We start from the raw sequence: 18694 nt of genomic DNA, 5'->3' as shown, positions 1-18694 counted from the left end.
GCTCAGGTCAGGTTTTATTTTGTTAATATATTTTTGAAAGGTGCTAAAATTGACTGTCAGAGCTTTTCCTTTTGCTTCCTGTAGTTTTCAGAGTAACTGTCTCTCTGTCCACACCACCTCTTACTCCCTCTATCATACCCCTTGGCACCAAGGGTATTTTTAGAGCGCCGCCTCCCTCTCCTGCCACCCAGGCCATAAAAACATTGTCGCCATTGGAAACACTTCTCCATCCTAATGAGACAATTCTATGAGAATTTGTGATGGTTAGGCGCCCTGCCTTCCCTCTAAAGGAAACCTTTTCATCCTCTGTGAATTATGCTTCCTCTCTCTCACGTGTTCATATTCTTTAGATAACACACAGTTCAGGATCTTTTTTTCTCTCTTTCTTTCTTTTATCTTTATCTTTATATTTCTTTCATATGAAGGGTTCCCTCATAAAAGAAGTGCTCTTGAGGTTCATATAAACTCTTGTTTGAATGAAAAGAAAAGAGAAATGCTGATAAGTAGATATTAATCTGCCACTGATCAGTATTCACTGATATTCATTATGAATATGAAAATATTGATCGGTCTACTAGTGATCAATTTTGACTTCTTAAATACTCCAAAACAACTGAGCCTTATCTGTTTGTTGGGTGCAGCAACAGGCTGCTGGATTTGATCTTCCACTGCAGACATATGTGCACTTACTGTATTTTTCTAAATTTTGTTTAGATGTATTCACTATTTCAAAACAAAACAACTTCCTGAAAGAAATCTGAATCTAGACTATGATAATAGGATATAGTAACATATTTTCATTTTTATTGGAATTCTGTATGAAACGGTTAGTCGAGAAAATGAAGTATGTATTTAAGACAATAGTATGTTGAGGGTTTGGGTGTTTGTGTCTTCCATCACCCAACTTGATTAAATCAACTACAATTATGTCATTCTGTTTATCCTGCCTTAGATTAGTTTCAATTAAGTCTTTAATTGGATTTTATCAGGACTCTAATATACACATATACACATATACACTCTTATCTGTTCTCTTGGGGGTGATATCTGATTGGTCAATACATCAGATGGATGAGCTCCGATGGTCGGCTCAGATAAACTGATTGGGTCTGCAGTGTCGTTGCGGAGGGGCAGAATTAGAATGCTGCTGCCTGCTGCCTCTGTCTGGTCAGGTATGATTAATGGTCTAATGGTGAAGGGCAAGCAAAGGCTTTTAGCATCAGGAAAAACAATAACAGATTGGAAAGAGGAGGCTCTATGTAGTAGATGAAATAATCTGTGTTTATGTATGGTTATATAAACTGACACGCCTTTTAATCCTTTGAGATCCATTCTGGATGGAAAAAATGTTTTTGTCATGCCCAAGCAAAGCCTACTCTTTAGAGGGATAACTATCTGTCTTCTTCTTATTGCATCTCCCCCACCCCCTTTCTTCATCTGTTCTATCCTTTCATCCTTCCTTCCATTCCTCCTCATCAGGATGGGTCACGTGCTGGTCGGGAGAGGAAGAAGACAGTGTCCTTCAGCAGCAGCCTGTCAGAGAAGAAGATCAGCAGCGCTGCAGACTGTATCCACTCCATGGTCGGTCAGCCACAGTGTAACCCTTTACATAGAATATACATCTTACATATCTGTGCATGGAATATTTAATGTGCAGTGCATGCATCAGTGGTTTCTGTTAGATCACAGGGTTTTGAGCCTGTCAAACACTCAACAGAGTTTGTTCAGAAGTGAAAATGAGTGAGCTCTACACTGATAGTCAGTGTGTGACAACTTCATCCATATCTTGCTTGAAGGTGGAGGGGATTGAGCTGAAGAAAATTCGAACCAACTCACGTGTTTACCAGCGTTACTACCTGCTGGACGCAGGCCTCCAGGCTCTATGCTGGGAGCCATCCAAGAAGGAGTCAGACAAAGCTCGCATCTCGCTAGCCTCCATACGAGAGGTCAGTGTCCAGAGAAAAAGCTTTATGAATCAACCCTCCCTGACTTTATGAATGATCTCACTGATCCCTTTAGACTAAGGCAATGAAAAACAACCCTGAACCATACGGAAGCAGTTGATTTGTTTTTATTATATCTGATGTGGGTTTTTGCATCACTTATGGTCTCACATTCTAGGTACGGACAGGTCGTAACACAGAAACCTTCCGCACCAGTGGAGTTTATGAGCAGATTTCAGAGGACTGTGCATTCTCTATCATCTATGGAGAGATGTTTGAAAGTTTGGACCTGGTGGCCAACTCTGCTGAAGTGGCTAACATTTGGGTGACTGGCCTGAGGTATGACACAACAATAAAACTAGGAGCAGTCTTACATTGTACACCTGTGATGTAACATGTACCAGAAACACACCACACACATTTGGTAGGTAAATAATCTTCTGATCTTCAGAGCTTCTTAAAGGTGCCAAAGTAGATACAAAATTGACATCAATTTGTGGTTGTACTGAGGTTTGTACATGTGGGGTAGGCTAGACTAGCTCATTTAGTCAGGCCCTTTATGTCAGTCCAACATGATATCTCATGTCTTCGGCTTTGCGTTCTCTCTTGTATTTCTTGTATTGAGGTGAATAGTGAGATCTTGGTGGGCTGATTTCTTTGTGTAGTCCTTTGAGACATTCTTGTGATGAAGGGCTATGACAGTGAATGTGATTTGACTTTAAACTGATTCCACTGCTGCAGTTATGGTGTTTTATGTGAGAGTCAGTGAAATGAAAGTGAGCTGAAAATGAAAATGTTTGTGATGCAGCATCGTAAGGAAAATATTCTGTCCAACTGCATCTGCCTTGTCTTCTCTCATCTTCCTCCAGGTATCTGATGCAGTATGGGAAACATGCCCTGGACATGCTTGCCAGCAGTCAGGACAGCCTTCGAATTGGCTGGCTAGAGCAGTTGTTCTCCTCTGCTGCTGAATCGGACGGACAGGAAGATGCTAAAGAAGGGATCCGCTTGCAGTTAGCCATTAAGTTGATACAGGGCGTGAACCCTGGGGTGGGCAGAGGCAAAGTGGAGCACAGGTTTAAAGAGCTTCAAAGAGTTAGGGAGAGGATGTGTGGGCTTACTCTAGATAGCAAATCTGGAGTTAAAGATCATAGCGAAAACAAAAGACTAATAGGAAGAAATGAGCGAGTCACCAGGCAGGAGTTCATCGAGGTCTTCCATGACTTCTGCACACGCCCGGAGATCTACTTTCTGTTGGTGCAGTTCTCTAGCAACAAGGAGTTCCTGGACACCAAGGACCTGATGAGGTTCCTCGAGGCAGAGCAAGGCATGGCTCAAGTGGGTAACATAAATTAATCATGCATACAAATAGCAGAAAACAAATGCAATCCAAGCATTCCTGTTGTATGTCATTACACCCCTGTCCAATTTTCCCCTTTATCTCTCAATTCCCTTCTCTCACTGTATCCTCCAGGTGAGTGAGGAGACCAGCCTGAAGCTCATCCAGGCCCACGAGCCATCGGAGCAGGGACGGCAGCAGGGATACCTGTCACTGGATGGCTTCACCAGCTACCTCACCTCGGCAGAGTGCCACCTCTTCGATAGGGAGCATGACACCGTGTGCCAGGACATGTCCCAGCCTTTGTCTCACTACTACATCAGCTCCTCCCACAATACCTACCTCATCGAGGACCAGTTTCGAGGACCGTCCGACATCTCTGGCTACATTCGCGCTCTCAAAATGGGTTGTCGATGTGTGGAGGTGGACGTCTGGGACGGCCCCGATGAGGAGCCGGTGGTGTGTACTGGACACACCCTCTCCCCACCACTGGTCCTGCGTTGTGTGTTAGAAGCAATTGGAAAGTTTGCATTTGTGGCCTCACAGTACCCATTAATTATATGTATTGAGAACCACTGTTCACTTCAACAACAGAAAGTGATGTGGCAACATCTCACAGGGATACTAGGGAAGAGTTTATACACAGATCCCCCTTACGAAGGGGAGTCATATTTACCATCGCCGCATGCCCTAAGGAATCGAATTCTCCTAAAGGGTAAAAAGTTGGGGCCAGGTTCTGATGGGGAGGACGGGGAGGTAAGTGAGGAGGATGAAGGGGCAGAGATGTGTCAAAGGATGAAGGCAGCGGCTAACAGTGGAGGGACAGTGCCTGGAGGAAATGAGAAGGACATGGTGCAGAAAAGTGTTTCTTTCATAGCTGTCACTCAATCTAATCCTCCTCATCTTCTTCCCAAACGTTTCCAACTCTTGAAGGAGCTCTCTGACCTAGTAACTCTTTGCCGCTCAGTCCTCTTTATTGACTTCCCAACGTCATCCAAAAGCCAAAACCCTTGGGAACTGTGTTCCTTTCATGAGTCTCTGGCCGTGCGTCTCGCTAGCGAGAGCCCTGGCGACTTTGTCAATCACAACAAGCATTTCTTGTCGCGGGTGTACCCCAGCCCCATGCGTATTGATTCGAGCAACATGAACCCTCAGGACCTGTGGAAGTGCGGTTGCCAGATTGTGTCCATGAATTTTCAGACAGCAGGACTGATGATGGACCTGAACACAGCCTGGTTCAGGCAGAACGGGAACTGTGGTTATGTTCTGCGGCCAGCCATCATGCGGCAGGAGGTGTCTTATTTCAGTGCCGACACCAGAGACACAGTGCCTGGTGTGTCTCCACAGCTGCTCCATGTCAAGGTGTGGTGGAATAAAGAAATGTGAAGTTATATTAAACTGGAATAATCCTCTCAACTCATGAATATGTTTCTTCTCCCAGGTGATAAGCGGCCAAAACCTGCCCAAGCCAAAGGGTGCGGGGGCCAAAGGAGATGTGGTGGACCCCTACGTGTACGTTGAGATCCACGGCATCCCAGCTGACTGCACAGAGCGCCGCACCAGGACAGTGACACAGAATGGGGACAACCCCGTCTTTGATGAGAGCTTTGAGATCCAGATCAACCTGCCGGAGCTTGCCATGGTTCGCTTTGTGGTGCTGGATGATGACTTCATAGGGGATGATTTCATAGGTTGGTGTCAGAGTCAGAGGTCAGAAGGGTTACTGTAAATAGACTCAATGGATGATATCGTAGTTTAGGTTTGAGTGGATGGAAAATGTTATTGCCGCTCATGTTTTCATATTTCTTTGAAATGCTTTTTAAATGTGATCTCCCTACCACCACAGGTCAGTATACCATCCCTCTGGACTGTCTTCAACCGGGCTACCGACATGTACCACTGCAGTCTTTGACAGGGGAGGAACTTACCCACGCCAAGCTGTTTGTCCATGTGGCCCTCACCAATCGGCGAGGAGGGGGAAAGCCTTACAAAAGGGGACTGTCTGTGCGAAAGGCCCGCAAGGGGAGAGACTACACCGCCCTGAGGGACTTGGGGGTCCGGGCTGTGGACGAGGTTTTCAAGATGGCTGCTCCTCCGCTGAGAGAAGCCACTGACCTGAGGGAAAATATGCAGGTAAGGAAGAGTGAATATTTAGCTTGCAAAAGTAACAATATTGATTATTCATTGTATTTATTAATTGAAAGTCATTTATCAAGCAAAAATGCCAAACATAAACTGGTTCCAGCTTCTCAAATGCGACGATTTTCTGCTTTGAATATCTCTGGGTTTTGGGCTGTTGGTTACACAACACAATCAATATGAAGATGTCGATTGGAAATTTGATTGTTATTTATTTTTTACACATTTCTGCCATTTTACAGACTAAAAATGAATCAATTATTTAAAAAACAACACTGACTGTTTAAAAATTTAAATAATTGTTCATTGCAGCCCCAATCATATTTATTCCTGTTCATTGTAAGTGAATGGCTAATGAAAAAAGAATATCTAATTTATCTTGCTCATTATCAATGTATTGAAGTTTAACAGTGATGACTGTGTATGCAACTGACAAGAAAGAAAGGGAATTTTCTGCAATTTAAAAAAATTAAAAATAAATGATCTAACCTTTATGAGCCAGGCAGCCATTTGGTCTGTGCATGCTTGTGTCACCCTGGGGCAAAAAAAAAGTAATTTAGTCAGTGTGGTGAGACTGTTGGCTTCCACGTCTCTTGATTTCTTCTGTTTCAACCTAAACTATTACAACACAACTGCAGGAGGACAAATCAATAGTTGAAGGAAAAGGCAAATAGACAAATGATTGTGTGTGTGTGTGTGTGTGTGTGTGTGTGTGTGTGTGTGTGTGTGTGTTAGAGAGAGAGAGAGAGCGAGAGAGAGAGCGAGCAAATCAAGTGGCAGACAGAGTGGGTAAGAGATTTAACAGATTTTGTGTTTAACTAGAAAATGCATTTCCTGCAGAAAATGCTTGTGAATGCTAAAAAGCTAAATTGCCAAAGCTAAACTGGATTTTCGTAAGAAGAAGGCGAAGTAGTGAGAATAGTTGGAAAAGTGGGAATGTTTTTAATTAGTATGAATTTCATTGAAATGTTGAATGATACCAATAATTTATTAAACAAATGTGGAATATTATAGAGTTTTTTGAAAAGAAAAGTCATAGTAAAGGTATGGCAAAAAGTAATAGTATAGGTATGTTGAAAAAAGTCATATAAAAGTCAAAGTATAGTGTAATAAAAAAAGTCATAGCATAGTTTCTGGGAAAAAAGTCATAGTACAGAATGTTGACAAAAGTCATTGTATAATATATGGAAAAAAGTGATAATATAGTATGTCAAAAAAAATCATAGTATAGCATTTTGAAAAAAGTCATAGTATAGGATGTTGAAAAGTGATAAAAAGTCAGTATAGAATGTCAAAAATAGTGATAAAAAGTAAAAAAAGTCACAATATTGGGCCCATGTATAGAGGTTTACTCCTCGACGCAGCAGGTCCAGGTCCGACTTTGAACTGCGGCCCTTTGCTGCATGTCATTCCCCCCTCTCTCCCCTTTCATGTCTTCTGCTGTCCTATCAAAATAAAAGCTGAAAATGCACAAAAAAATAATCTTAAAAAAAAAAGTCATAATATAGTATGTTGCAAAAAGTCATAGCACAGTATGTTGAAAAAAGCCATTAAAAAGTCATAGTATAGTATATCAAAAAAGTCATAGTATAGTATGTCGAAAAAAGTTATAAAAAAGTAATCTATAGTATGTTGAACAAAATTATAAAAAAGTCATCTATAGTATGTCGGAAAAAGTGATAAAGATGTCATAGTATAGTATGTTGAAAGAAGTCATTAAAAAGGCATAGTATATATCGAAAAAAGTCATAGTTTAGTATGTCGAAAAAAGTGATGAAAAAGTAATTGTATAGTATGTCGAAAAAAGTGAAAAAAGTCATAGCATAGTATGTCAAAAATAGTATAGTATAGTATGTCGAAAAAATCATTGTAGAGTATGGTGAAAGAAGTTATACTGGGAATCAAACCTGGGTCAGAGTTCATACTTCACACTTCCTGCTAGTGCTATTTGGAGTGGTGTTAACCACTGAGCTACTGTGATAGCAAACAGACGGTATTGAAAACAGTCATAGCACAGTATGTTGAAACAAGCCATTAAAAAGTAATGGTATGGTATATCAAAAACGTCATAGTATAGTATGTTGAAAAAATTGATTAAAAAGTCATAGTATAGCAGGTCGAAAAAAAGTCATTGTATGGCATGTCTAAAAAAGTGATAAAAAAAGTCAAAGTATACTATATCGAAAGAAGTCATAGTATGGCATATCAAAAAAAGTGATAAAAAAGTCTTAGTATAGTATTTTGAAAAAAGTGATAAAAAAGTCATAGAATAGTATGTCAAAAATAGTCATAGTATAGCATGTCGAAAAAAGTCATAGTATGAGATGTCGAAAAAAGTCATAAAAAAGTTAAAGTACAGCATGTCGAAAAAAGTCATAGTATAGTATGTTGAAAAAGTGATAAAAAAGTCATAGTATAGTATGTTGAAAAAGTGATAAAAAAAAGTCATAGTATAGCATGTCGAAAAAAATCATAGTATATATATATAATTTAAACACTCAACCTCCTGTCTTCCAATCATACACTTATCTCCTTAAGCTAACTGACTGGACAGAGACGTTCAAGTTTTTGGCATATTTGTCTCTTTCACTTAGTGTAGTGGACCTAAAAACATACAAAAAAAAACAGGAGTTGAACACCCAACTTTCTGTCTTCCAATCATAAGCGTATCACCCTAAGCTATCTGACCTGACACCAAGTTTATGTTTTCCTAAAAAAGTCATAGTATCGTATGTCAAAAAAAGTCATAGTATTGTATGTCAAAATGTCATAGTATAGTATGTCGAAAAAAAGTTGGAGAAGAGTCATAGTATGTGTGTCAAAAAGTGCATTTATCTCTCCAAATCAACATGATGGGATAGAGACTAACAGGAACAGAACTTTTTTCTACATGTGTTATTTATTCTTGTAAGGTAATTCTTGATTCAATAGGATTTGAACACTCAACCTTCTGTCTTCCAAACAAGTGCTTAACTCTCTAAGCTACTTGACCTGACACATAATGTATGTTTTTGGCATATTTGTCTCTTTCACTTAGTATATTGGACCTCAAAACTTCCTGTAACCTGCAAAAAATAGTGATAGTATAGTATATTGAAAAAAGTCACAGTATAGCACGTTGAAATAAAGTGATAAAAAAGTAATAGTATGGTATGTCGAAAAAAGTGATAATGAAGTCATAGTATAGTCTGTCAAAAATAGTCATAGTATAGCATGTCGAAAAAGTGATAAAAATGTCATAGTATAGCATGTCGAAAAAAGTCATAGTATAACATAAAAAAATTGATAAAAGAAGTCATAGTATAGTATGTCGAAAAAGTGATACAAAAGTCATAGTATAGTATGTCATACAAAAGACTTATAAGATTTGACCACTCAACCTTCTGTCTTCCAATCATTCTCTATCTAAATCTACCTCAACTGACAGAGTTTATGTTTAAAAAAATTCACAGTATAGTATTTTGAAAAAGTGATAAAAAAAAGTCATAGTGTAGTATGTCGGGAAAAAAATCATAGTGTGTACATAGTATACTATAGTATGTCACATAAAAGTCATCAAAAAGTCATAGTATATCATAGTGAAAAAAAATTCAAAAAAATCCATAAAAAGTCATAGTCTAGTATGTCACATAAAAGTCATCAAAAAGTCATAGTATAATATAACAAAAACAGTCATAGTATAGTATGTTGAAAAAGTTATAAAAAGTCATAATATAGTATGTTGTAAAAAGTCATAGCACAGTATGTTTACAAAAGCCATTAAAAAGTCATAGTATGGTATATCAAAAAGGTCATAATATAGTTTGTCGAAAAAAAGTGATAAAGAAGTCATGGTATAGTATGTGAAAAAAGTAAAAAAAAGTAATTGTAATATATCGGAAAGAATTCTTACTTAACTTGAATTTGGGTCAGTGTCTGCAGTTCCTACATGATGATGCTATTTGGAGCAGTGCTAACCACTGAGGCACTGTGACACCAAATAAAGTATATTGAAAACAGTCATAGCATAGTATTTCGAAAAAAGCCATTAAAAAGTCATAGTATGGTATGTCGACAAAAAGTGATGAAAAAGTCATAGTATAGTATGTTAAAAAAAACTAACATAGTATGTGGTCAGGTTTGTCAGTTGGTAGAGCAGGTGCACATATATGAAAGTGCATGCTTCGACACAGAAGGTCAAGGGTTCGAGCCTGACCTGTATTGATTTCCTGCATGTCTTCACCTCCCCTTTTCTATCTAGCTGTCTTTTCCATTAAAGGCTGAAATGCCCAAAAAAAATCGTAGTATATTGAAAAAGTCATAGTATAATATGTCCAATACAGTGATAAAAAAGTTATAGTATATCACATCAAAAAAATGTATAGTATAGTATGCTGAAAGAAGTCATAACAACTTCATAGTATAGTATGTCAAACAAAGTGATAAAAAGTAATTGTATAGTATGTTGAAAAAAGTCATAAAAAGTCATAGTATAGTATATCGAAAAAAAATTCATAGTAAAGTGTGTTGAAAAAAGTGATTTAAAAAGTCATAGTATTTTATATCAAAAATAGTCATAGTATAGTATGTCAAAAAAAGTCATAGAATAGTACATTGAAAAATGTCATACCGTAGTATAGTATTAAAAAAAATTGATTAAAAAGTCATAGTATTGTATGTAAAAAATAGTGATAAAAAAGTCATAGTATAGTATGTCAAAGAAAATCTGGAAGAAGATGCAAACTCCACACAAGCACAATGTCCTTAAAGAGCTGAACATATTGATATTTCAATGGTTTTTGTAGCTGAAAGTACGCAGAAGTAGTAGGTGACCGAAAATCGTACAGAAGAATCGGATAACAATACTGTGTATGCTGAGAAATCAGCATTCACACAATTAATTATGTTTCCGTACTGTTTTTCCTTGAGTCAGGAAATAAGAAAGATTGTGAAAGACTTTGTGTGTTGGTTTAAATTTGCAGATGTAATATCTGTCTACCCTCTTTTTTTTCCAACAGAACTCTGTAGCAGTGTTCAGGGAGCTATGTGGAGTGTCTGCAGTGGCTAACCTCATGCAGTGCGTGCTAGCTCTGGGCTCCAGTGTGTCAGGACCAGACGGGGCACCTTTACTACTGTTTGACCTCAGGGACCACTACCCCACACTGGAGCCCCAGGGGCCGCTTCCCGACATCCTTCGCCGGGTCGTCTCCACCTATGAAACGGTGAGGAAGGAAGAGAGTTGACAGTTATACTTAAGGCTCTTTACCAGATTAAGGAGTCTCACATTTCTGAAATACATAAAAAGGAAGGAAAGGCCAAACAAAACTAGCAAACATCACATCAGTTAAGCACCTCCCATCTCCTATGTACTTGACCTAACAATGAAACATCCCCTCCCAGACAAAAGCTTCCTTTTTACTGTAATCAATATGTTCTCAAAAACAAAGTCGGCTCTCATTGTTATGTAGCAGACAACATCCCCAATTGTTCTGGCTGTAACAAGGCTTGTAAACACATTGGCTACGTCCTCACCTTGGCCTGAATCCACTGTGACTTTCACTGAACGAGGAGAAAATTATTTACCTGACTTAATTTATTTAATGAAAAATAAATCCAGCCTCCCCCGTGGAAATAAATACAAAGAGAAAAAGAGGAAGGGAGAAAAGCAGGGTCAGCGCGGTCAGTTGGTCTGTTAGTCAGCGCATCAAATAGTCAATAAGGTGGGATGAATCAGTGTGTTTGTGTGGGTTTAGGTTTGCCAATGTCAGGCTTTCTTTCTGTCCTTACTTTCGTACCACTTTCGTTTCCACGGTCAACATAATTTCCCTGGGTCTTGTTGGACTGTCGCTGGCCACCTATATGTGGTTTCCATACAGCTGTGGTCCAGCACTCTAACCCGCTTTGCCATGTTACATGAAGTGAAACAACATTACACCCCTCTCTTCGCCATCTGTCTGGCTGCTGCAATATTTTTTAAATTGATATTTACTCAAAGTGCACTTGTTGTGTTTCATATTAGATATTCCCCAGGAGTCTTTTGGGTAGGATGATGGACAGTCAGTATGAATTGCCAATTTAGAGATACTGTCCAGAGTGCATATGTGAGTGGGTGTGCATTATGAGTGAGAGAGGATTTGTAGCCAGAAACAGGCTGTCGTGGAGACAAGTGGACCTGGTCTTATTAAGTTATGGTTTCAGTGTGACACTTTAATTTAACTAGGGTTGTTTGTCATTGCTATGCAACTAGCAACTGCATAGACCTGTGACCGTGTAATATGTGTGTGTGTGTGTGTGTGTGTGTGTGTGTGTGTGTGTGTGTGTGTGTGTGTGTCTTATCGCATGGGATCTGGTCAAATTCATGTTCTGTAGCTAATCCCTTATTTGTTGAACAGTGTTTTTTCCCATAGAGGGGTCACTTCCCAGCAGGGTTTGTGAGAGGAGGTGCAGAATTAATCAGGCAGAAGCTACTCATGTCCTTCCTGTGTGTGTGTGTATGTGTGTGTTGTGTGTGGTAATTACTTTAAAAAGTCTCTGTTGGTGACTTCTCATGCATGCATGTGTAATGTGTGTGTGTGTGTGTGTGTGTGTGTGTGTGTGTGTGTGTGTGTGTGTGTGTGTGTGTGCAGTGTGTGGGTGCGTACGTGCGCTCATGCAGGTGTGTGTGTCTATACATACATATATACATTTTTTATAAATTGTAAGAGCAATAAATTGTTTATTGGCATGAGATGACATTACTTATAGTGCCAAAACAGATAACATATAAATGGGAAGAGATATACATATATATATATATATATATATATATATATATATATATATATATATATATGTGCAATTTGTGGTTAAACAGCCTACAGTGTGAACTCCAATCGGCTATTTCCATAATTTTAACAACTGCCAACATATGCAAAACATCACAATAGTGTTTTATGTTATGTTAATGTTCACCTCCCATGTGATTTATACCAGTTTAATGTGTTGTATATTTTATTCTTTTACAGCAGATAATAAAACAGACTGTATCTATATGTGCTTACATGTGTGATTTACGCAAAAAACAAGATGGCAAAATTACTTAAGGGTTTATGTTGCACTACAACTGTGTGTGTGTGTCTGTGTGTGTGTTTAATGTTAATAGATGTTTCCCTGTCTGCAGATGGTCCAGACCAGCAGAGCAGTGATCGAGCTCTCCGATGGACTCTACGACAGGATCCTGCATATACAGACAATGGGTGTGTAGGTGTGTGTGTGTGTGTGTGTGTGTGTGTGTGTGTGTGTGTGTGTGTGTGTGTGTGTGTGTGTGTGTGTGGGGGGGTATTTGTATGAGATGCTGGTATGTAGCTGGTGTTATGATGTGTGTATTGAAACCAGGCAATATTCCCAGTTCACTGATGACAACTCCCACACAGCCTCTACAACAGTGCTGTTTTCCACACTGCAGTGGCTGCTTTGGTCATTAACTTAACTCCCTTCCTTTTCTTTCAGTTCGTCTCCTCTCCTATTCTCGTTTGTATCCTTGCTTTTTGTTTTCCTTACCTTTCCTTTTCTTTCCTATTCTCTCGTTCCCTCTCTCCTCTCCTTGTATCCTCTTTCCTTTCCTCTCCCCTCATTTTCTTTACTCTCCTCACATTTCCCTGTATTTCTTTTTCTTTCTTCTTATGGTCTCTCCTCTCCTTCCCTCTCCTCTTGTTTCTTTTTCTTTTCTTCCATTTCCTCTCTTTGCATCCTTTTCCCTCTCTTTTACTCCATTGTCCTTTATTTCAGCTTATGCTATTTTCTCACCTCTCCTGGTCTTGTATCCTATTTCCTTTCCTTTCCTCTTATACTCTGTCCTCTCCTCTCTTTGTATCCCTTTTAATTTCTTTCCTTTCTGTCCCTTTCATTTCCTTTCATCTCATCTCCCTTCCTTGTATCCTCTTTTTTTCCTTGTCTTTCCTATATGCTCCTTCCTTTCCTCTCCTTTCCTGTCCTCTCCTCTCCCACCATGTTTTCCTATCCCATCTTCTGCAGACATCTGCCTATAATCAACAGTGTCACACAAGGTTACATTTTTACTGGCCTTGTTCATCTGTATGTTTTGGATGGAGAGGGTTTAAATTGGCGAGCTCCCGCCATCGATCATCCTTCAGTCTGTTAAGCTAAGGGCACCCTAGCTGACCTGCTGATATGATCTTTGGCAGAAGTTTGTTTACCTCAGCCAGACCCCCTGAGTCATCTGACATTAGTCAGGCAGACTGTCATCAGAGAGGCAATAAACAACCCACAAACACAACACCCAGGAGTCACTATGAATGACATTTGGAAGCATTAACCTGTGGCTTGGAGAGAAAAAATAAACACATTCACTTAATTAATATGATTCTCTAGGCGCTGGATTTAAAAAAAGCTGCAGTTACAGACGTCACAGGTCACAGGGACATATATTTATTCATCTGTAGGTTTCATGAAACCTTTGTGGGTTGAAATGCACACAAACTTGTCAGCTTTATTAACATCGCCTTGAGAGAGGCATGAATAGAAAAGAGGAGAGGAAGGAGAAATGAAAGTGAACCTGAAGTTAATTGATATTTCAAGAGGACGATGATGGTACAAGTTTGACAGAGATGAGTGTCGTTTACAAATTTGCAAACTGCTCCACTTAGCTTCCAGACAACCTACCCATCCTCCACTAAACTTTATTCTAGCATTCTGTGGCCACAGCGTCACTCGCTGATCAAATAATTTGTGACATCCGTTTTGCAGCTCGGACTACGGCCGAGGTCAACTGCTGCTGAGATACTGTGCAACCATATTATACTCTATCAAATACTTTTATTTCTCATGTGATCACTTGTAGTATTATTAGTAAATAGACTGAGATTTGAAAGTGAGATGGTTTGGTTAGGTGCCACTACGCTCATCTGATAAAGAGCTGCTGCAGACCCCGAGGCCTGATTTGATGAACAAAGCTCTTCCTGTGTGTACAGAGTGAAGATGGCAATCAGGTGATCCCAAGGCGGAGGTCCTCCTCTCAATCTTGGACGAGGGGGCGGGCAGCGAGAAGGCATAAACAGGTCACTCAGAGAGAGCCATGGGACAGCTGGTGTCAGAGATGGATGTCTAGAAGTTACATTAGATCAGAGAGTTGAAACGGAGAGGGAGAAGAAAGCCGTGGGAAGATGGTAGAGATGGATAGCAAGAGGCAATGCTGAGAGGAAGACAAGAACCTCAGTGGAGAAGAGAGAGTGACTCCACCTCAGTATCATAATGTGTCGGTGTGTTAAAGAGCTGGTTCATCCAGATTATATAGAAATGCTTATTTTCTCACTTACATCTGGTGGTATTTAGCCATACAAATAGTTTTAGTTTTATTTAGCCAGGTTTTGAGATATCTGTCTCTTAATAAAAAAGTAACAACACCACGCTGAAATGTTTTGATGCCGTCTCTAGTCTACACCCAACGACCACACCCTTAAGTGATGTCACAGCGTACCTTTACACCCTGGAATACACATCCAGGGTGGAGCTGCAAACTTTTGAAGGCCAGATTAACAAAAAACAAGGTTTTAAGTTGCTTTATTTTATTTTTTTGCCATGTGTCTTTACAGAGACAGTGTCCTCATTAATCTGGATAATCCACACAACACACTGTGGGATTTTGCTAGAAAGTAGACCCAATGAAAACAGTGAGGGCTGTGGTTTATCCAGAGTAGTTCCTGGAAAGAGGTGTTGCTGAAAATTCAATGCAATACAATTTCATTCAAGCCTGAAAACAGAACCATGTCTAGTTTTCTTCTTCTTTCAGAACACTTGAATAACAATATGCTGAAAGATTATTTTAGATTTTTTTGCCAAATGATGCCAAAAATACATTTACAAGCTGGGCAAATCAAACCAACACTATTAATACCACTAGAGCATGTGATAGCACCTGACCAATACTCGATTTTTGAGGCTGATCAAATCTGAAAACGATATATCAGACGATATTCATTTTTTTATAAATAGACGCATGACCAACAAACATTTTCGATAAATTTCCCTTAAAATTGTCTACTAAAGAATTGGGACCAAGATATGTACTGAAAGAGGCATTTTGTAGTTAATAAGTTAATTAACTTGTTAGTGCTCTCTGTTGGACAAACTACTATTTGTAATGGTTACACTATTTTGATAATGAATGAACATGCTTCACACAGAGCATACAGGGAGTCACTGAATGGTTTGATGAGTAAGAAAATTATGTGAATCATACGCTCTGGCCTGTCACACCCACCAGATGTCAACCAGCTCTCCACCACCATCATCTCCAAATAAAGGGATATCTTTTGGAAGATTTTTTTTTGGTGCAATTTGCGTGAACTGACCCTTTAAGAACCTGAGTTGAGCAGCTGCTTATCCTCCAGTTCCCTGACTTGTATAGCAGTGAGACGTATAGATTCCACACTTCCACACACATGAGATGCTAATAAATACATATGCCTGGTTGTTTCTTAATGACATGAGGCTGGAAGTCTGAACAGTAGATTATGTCTATCCCATCACAACTGCTCACAGTTCAAATAGAAGGCAGGAAGTGAAGGTGATACTCTTCCTGCTATATCCTGTTTGGCCGGCCCTGAAGGTTATTTTGGTCTCTGGGCCCGGACCCTGTTTCTGTGTGTTTGTCTGTGTATGCAAACTGTCCCAGCATTGGCTTGGAAATCATGTTCCCTCCATTGGCTTCACAGGGAAACACACACACATTACGTTGGCATGTAGGCTTTGAGTTGCCTAGCAACCGTGCAGTAAAGGTTATTGTTCAGGCAACTTTTGTAGGTGTGTGTGAATATGGATCAGTGGCAACGTATGTGTGTGCAGGTGTGTGTCTATGTTTACAAACCTTTAGTGACAGAGAGGGATTATGTGTGAGCAATTGTTAAATTCTAATCACATCCAATCTGTTTAGTGTTTACAAAATTGTGCGTGTGTGTGTGCGTGCATGCGTGTGTGGTCCACAGCTTGGCGCGTTTAACATTGATGGCTCACAGTGATGTGTGCCCTGTATTAACCCACTTCCGGGTTTCCATGGCAACAGCGGGACAGTGGCCCCGGGCAGTCAGAGGAAGCCAGACACACAACACAACTCATTGCACATACTCTAACTAGCTGGCGGCCAGACTTTGACTATGACCCTCTCTCTCTATCACTTTATCTGTATTTTTCTCTATCTGGTCTCTCAGATTTTCCATCCACTTTCCATCATTCCTTTGCATTTCTCATTTCTTATTCTTTCTATTTCTGTGAAATGTAATGCTTATAGTGTGAATTTCAAAAAGGAGAGATTAATCAGAGTGTATAACAATTAATTGAGGGTGGCAATGTAGAAGACTTTGATGATTAGGCCCTATTGATTTGAAGCATCTTCATTAAGCGTACGCCCGTATGAAGACAGGAGATAGGACAGGACTCCCCAGAGTCTAGACGCTGCTGTTGGTGGAGTAAAGCCATGGATATTAATAATGGTGGATAATGTAAACTCGCAGACTGATTGGTTTGAGGAATGCAGGCAGAAAGTTGATTGGTCAGATATGGTCACATCAGAATTTGTGAATGTAATTCATAGAAATAAAGGCAAAAGGTGGGAGAAAACATCTTCCTTACTGAACTTTGGCCAAAGCTTCCTTTAATCAGTGTGGGAGCCACCTATTGAATCTCACACACACAATAGCCAAAGAGAGCCAAGCCCGACCACTAAATACTGGATTAGACACATGGCATTGATGTATTTTTGACATTTTCATAGCCATGGCTCAATGTGGATACATCTTTTCTTTTCTCATTTCACAGTTTACACCAAAAAGGGGCTGGTCAGTTTGGTAGGAATGCAAGTTTGAGTGACAAACTTTCTGAGATCCATACTGACTGTTCACTATTGTGTTATGCGTGGTGATGGTTTGTGGGCTTCAATACCTGAAAGAGACAAGACCAGTGTGCTCTAAGCTTTAACTGATACGTAGTCTACACAGAAATCAAAAGGATCCATGTATTCATGGTCCAATACAGCTACTCTTGTGTAACATACTTTAACTGTTGATAATAATAATAATGTACACTTTATTAATCCTGCAAGGTGATATTACAATGTTTTCACTCTGTTGTTATTATTACAATTACACACAGATATACTCAGTACCTATACATGCACTAACGGAGAGAGACGTCAGCGTGAGGGAGCTGAAAAGGTGCTGAACTGGCACCTCTCCAGCTACCAGTCCCCCACCATACTTTGGTCTGTATGGGGACTTGACCCAGCTACCTACTGACTGAGCTACTGCCAACCTGGTAGCTGAAGTAGCTTTATTTTAGCTTTTTAGCTTTAGTTTATTGGAGAAAAGAGAATCTGAGCTAAATTATATTTGGTCACATTAGCACAAGATCATACAAACATTGCGTATCATTTTGGACACAGGTCTGTGGGGGAATAGGAGACTACTGCTTGTTATTGTCCTAGATTGTAATCCAAAATGTCTTTATTGGTATTTTTGCACAGAATTGAACAAAATTACAATGACAAGTGCAACAGAGCAAGGAAGTTCTGTGATATTATTGTTATACATTCTGAATTTACATAATACACAAGGCAAACAATAAGACAAGAGCCTATCATCACCCTAGCTGTGCCACCATGGATGTAAATAAAACCTGTACTGTTAAGCAGTGTTGAGCTAAATGTTAACATAAGCATGCTAACATACTAGTGCACTAGAGGGAAAATCAAGGGATCGTCAAAGTTAGTAGGATTCTGGGGATCATAAACGTTTTTTTTTTTTTTTTCAGTATGTGTCAGTCAGTGGTGGACCGAGTGACTGACTGACTGACTGACTTTGCCATGCATAGAGCCACACTGCTAGCATGGCATATATTTCATTATTAATAAAAATACAACTATTTTGGATGGTGCTTATTGTGTATAATTACATCTACACAGAAAATGTGTATAGTTTTGTTATCTGTGTTCAGACAAGTTTGCCAAGGTATAATTCTTCACAGGTTGATCTTTGAATTATTTTAACCTGCTGTGGTTGTCTGTATTTTCGGCTCTAGCCATGGAGTTTCATGAGAAGCTGCAGACTCTGGCGGCGAAGGAGGGGCTGAGGGGTCGCAAGGTCAGTCGGGCGCTGGAGAGTTTCAGCTGGAACATCACCATCCTTAAGGTCAGCAAAACACACTCGTACAAGACAAAAACACAAACAGCCTCAGGGGGTAGACCATTGGAACATGTTTTGGGCCTCCAGCTTGTTGCTCATCTTTTTTCTCTCTTTCAACCTTT

General features: G+C 39.6%; 1 protein-coding gene across 4 annotated transcripts in view; it reads left to right on the top strand.

The window, feature by feature from the left end:
- Positions 1-18694, top strand: part of LOC144528768 (inactive phospholipase C-like protein 2) — a 29778-nt gene that overhangs the window by 8876 nt on the left and 2208 nt on the right. For 2 of the 4 annotated variants that reach the window (XM_078267573.1, XM_078267575.1), the window contains 11 exons: positions 1480-1581; positions 1797-1946; positions 2122-2282; positions 2813-3281; positions 3418-4644; positions 4724-4973; positions 5129-5415; positions 6157-6210; positions 10419-10622; positions 12560-12635; positions 18469-18578. In XM_078267573.1, the coding sequence (XP_078123699.1) occupies positions 1480-1581; positions 1797-1946; positions 2122-2282; positions 2813-3281; positions 3418-4644; positions 4724-4973; positions 5129-5415; positions 6157-6210; positions 10419-10622; positions 12560-12635; positions 18469-18578 (3090 nt within the window). Of the gene's footprint in view, positions 1-1479; positions 1582-1796; positions 1947-2121; positions 2283-2812; positions 3282-3417; positions 4645-4723; positions 4974-5128; positions 5416-6156; positions 6211-10418; positions 10623-12559; positions 12636-14369; positions 15709-18468; positions 18579-18694 lie in introns of those variants that run through there. The other 2 variants (XM_078267576.1, XM_078267574.1) reach the window with 2 other exon arrangements.

Source organism: Sander vitreus, chromosome 14, assembly GCF_031162955.1.
Source record: "Sander vitreus isolate 19-12246 chromosome 14, sanVit1, whole genome shotgun sequence".
NCBI classification, from domain to species: domain Eukaryota; kingdom Metazoa; phylum Chordata; class Actinopteri; order Perciformes; family Percidae; genus Sander; species Sander vitreus.
This window is presented reverse-complemented; position numbering and strand designations above follow the sequence as displayed.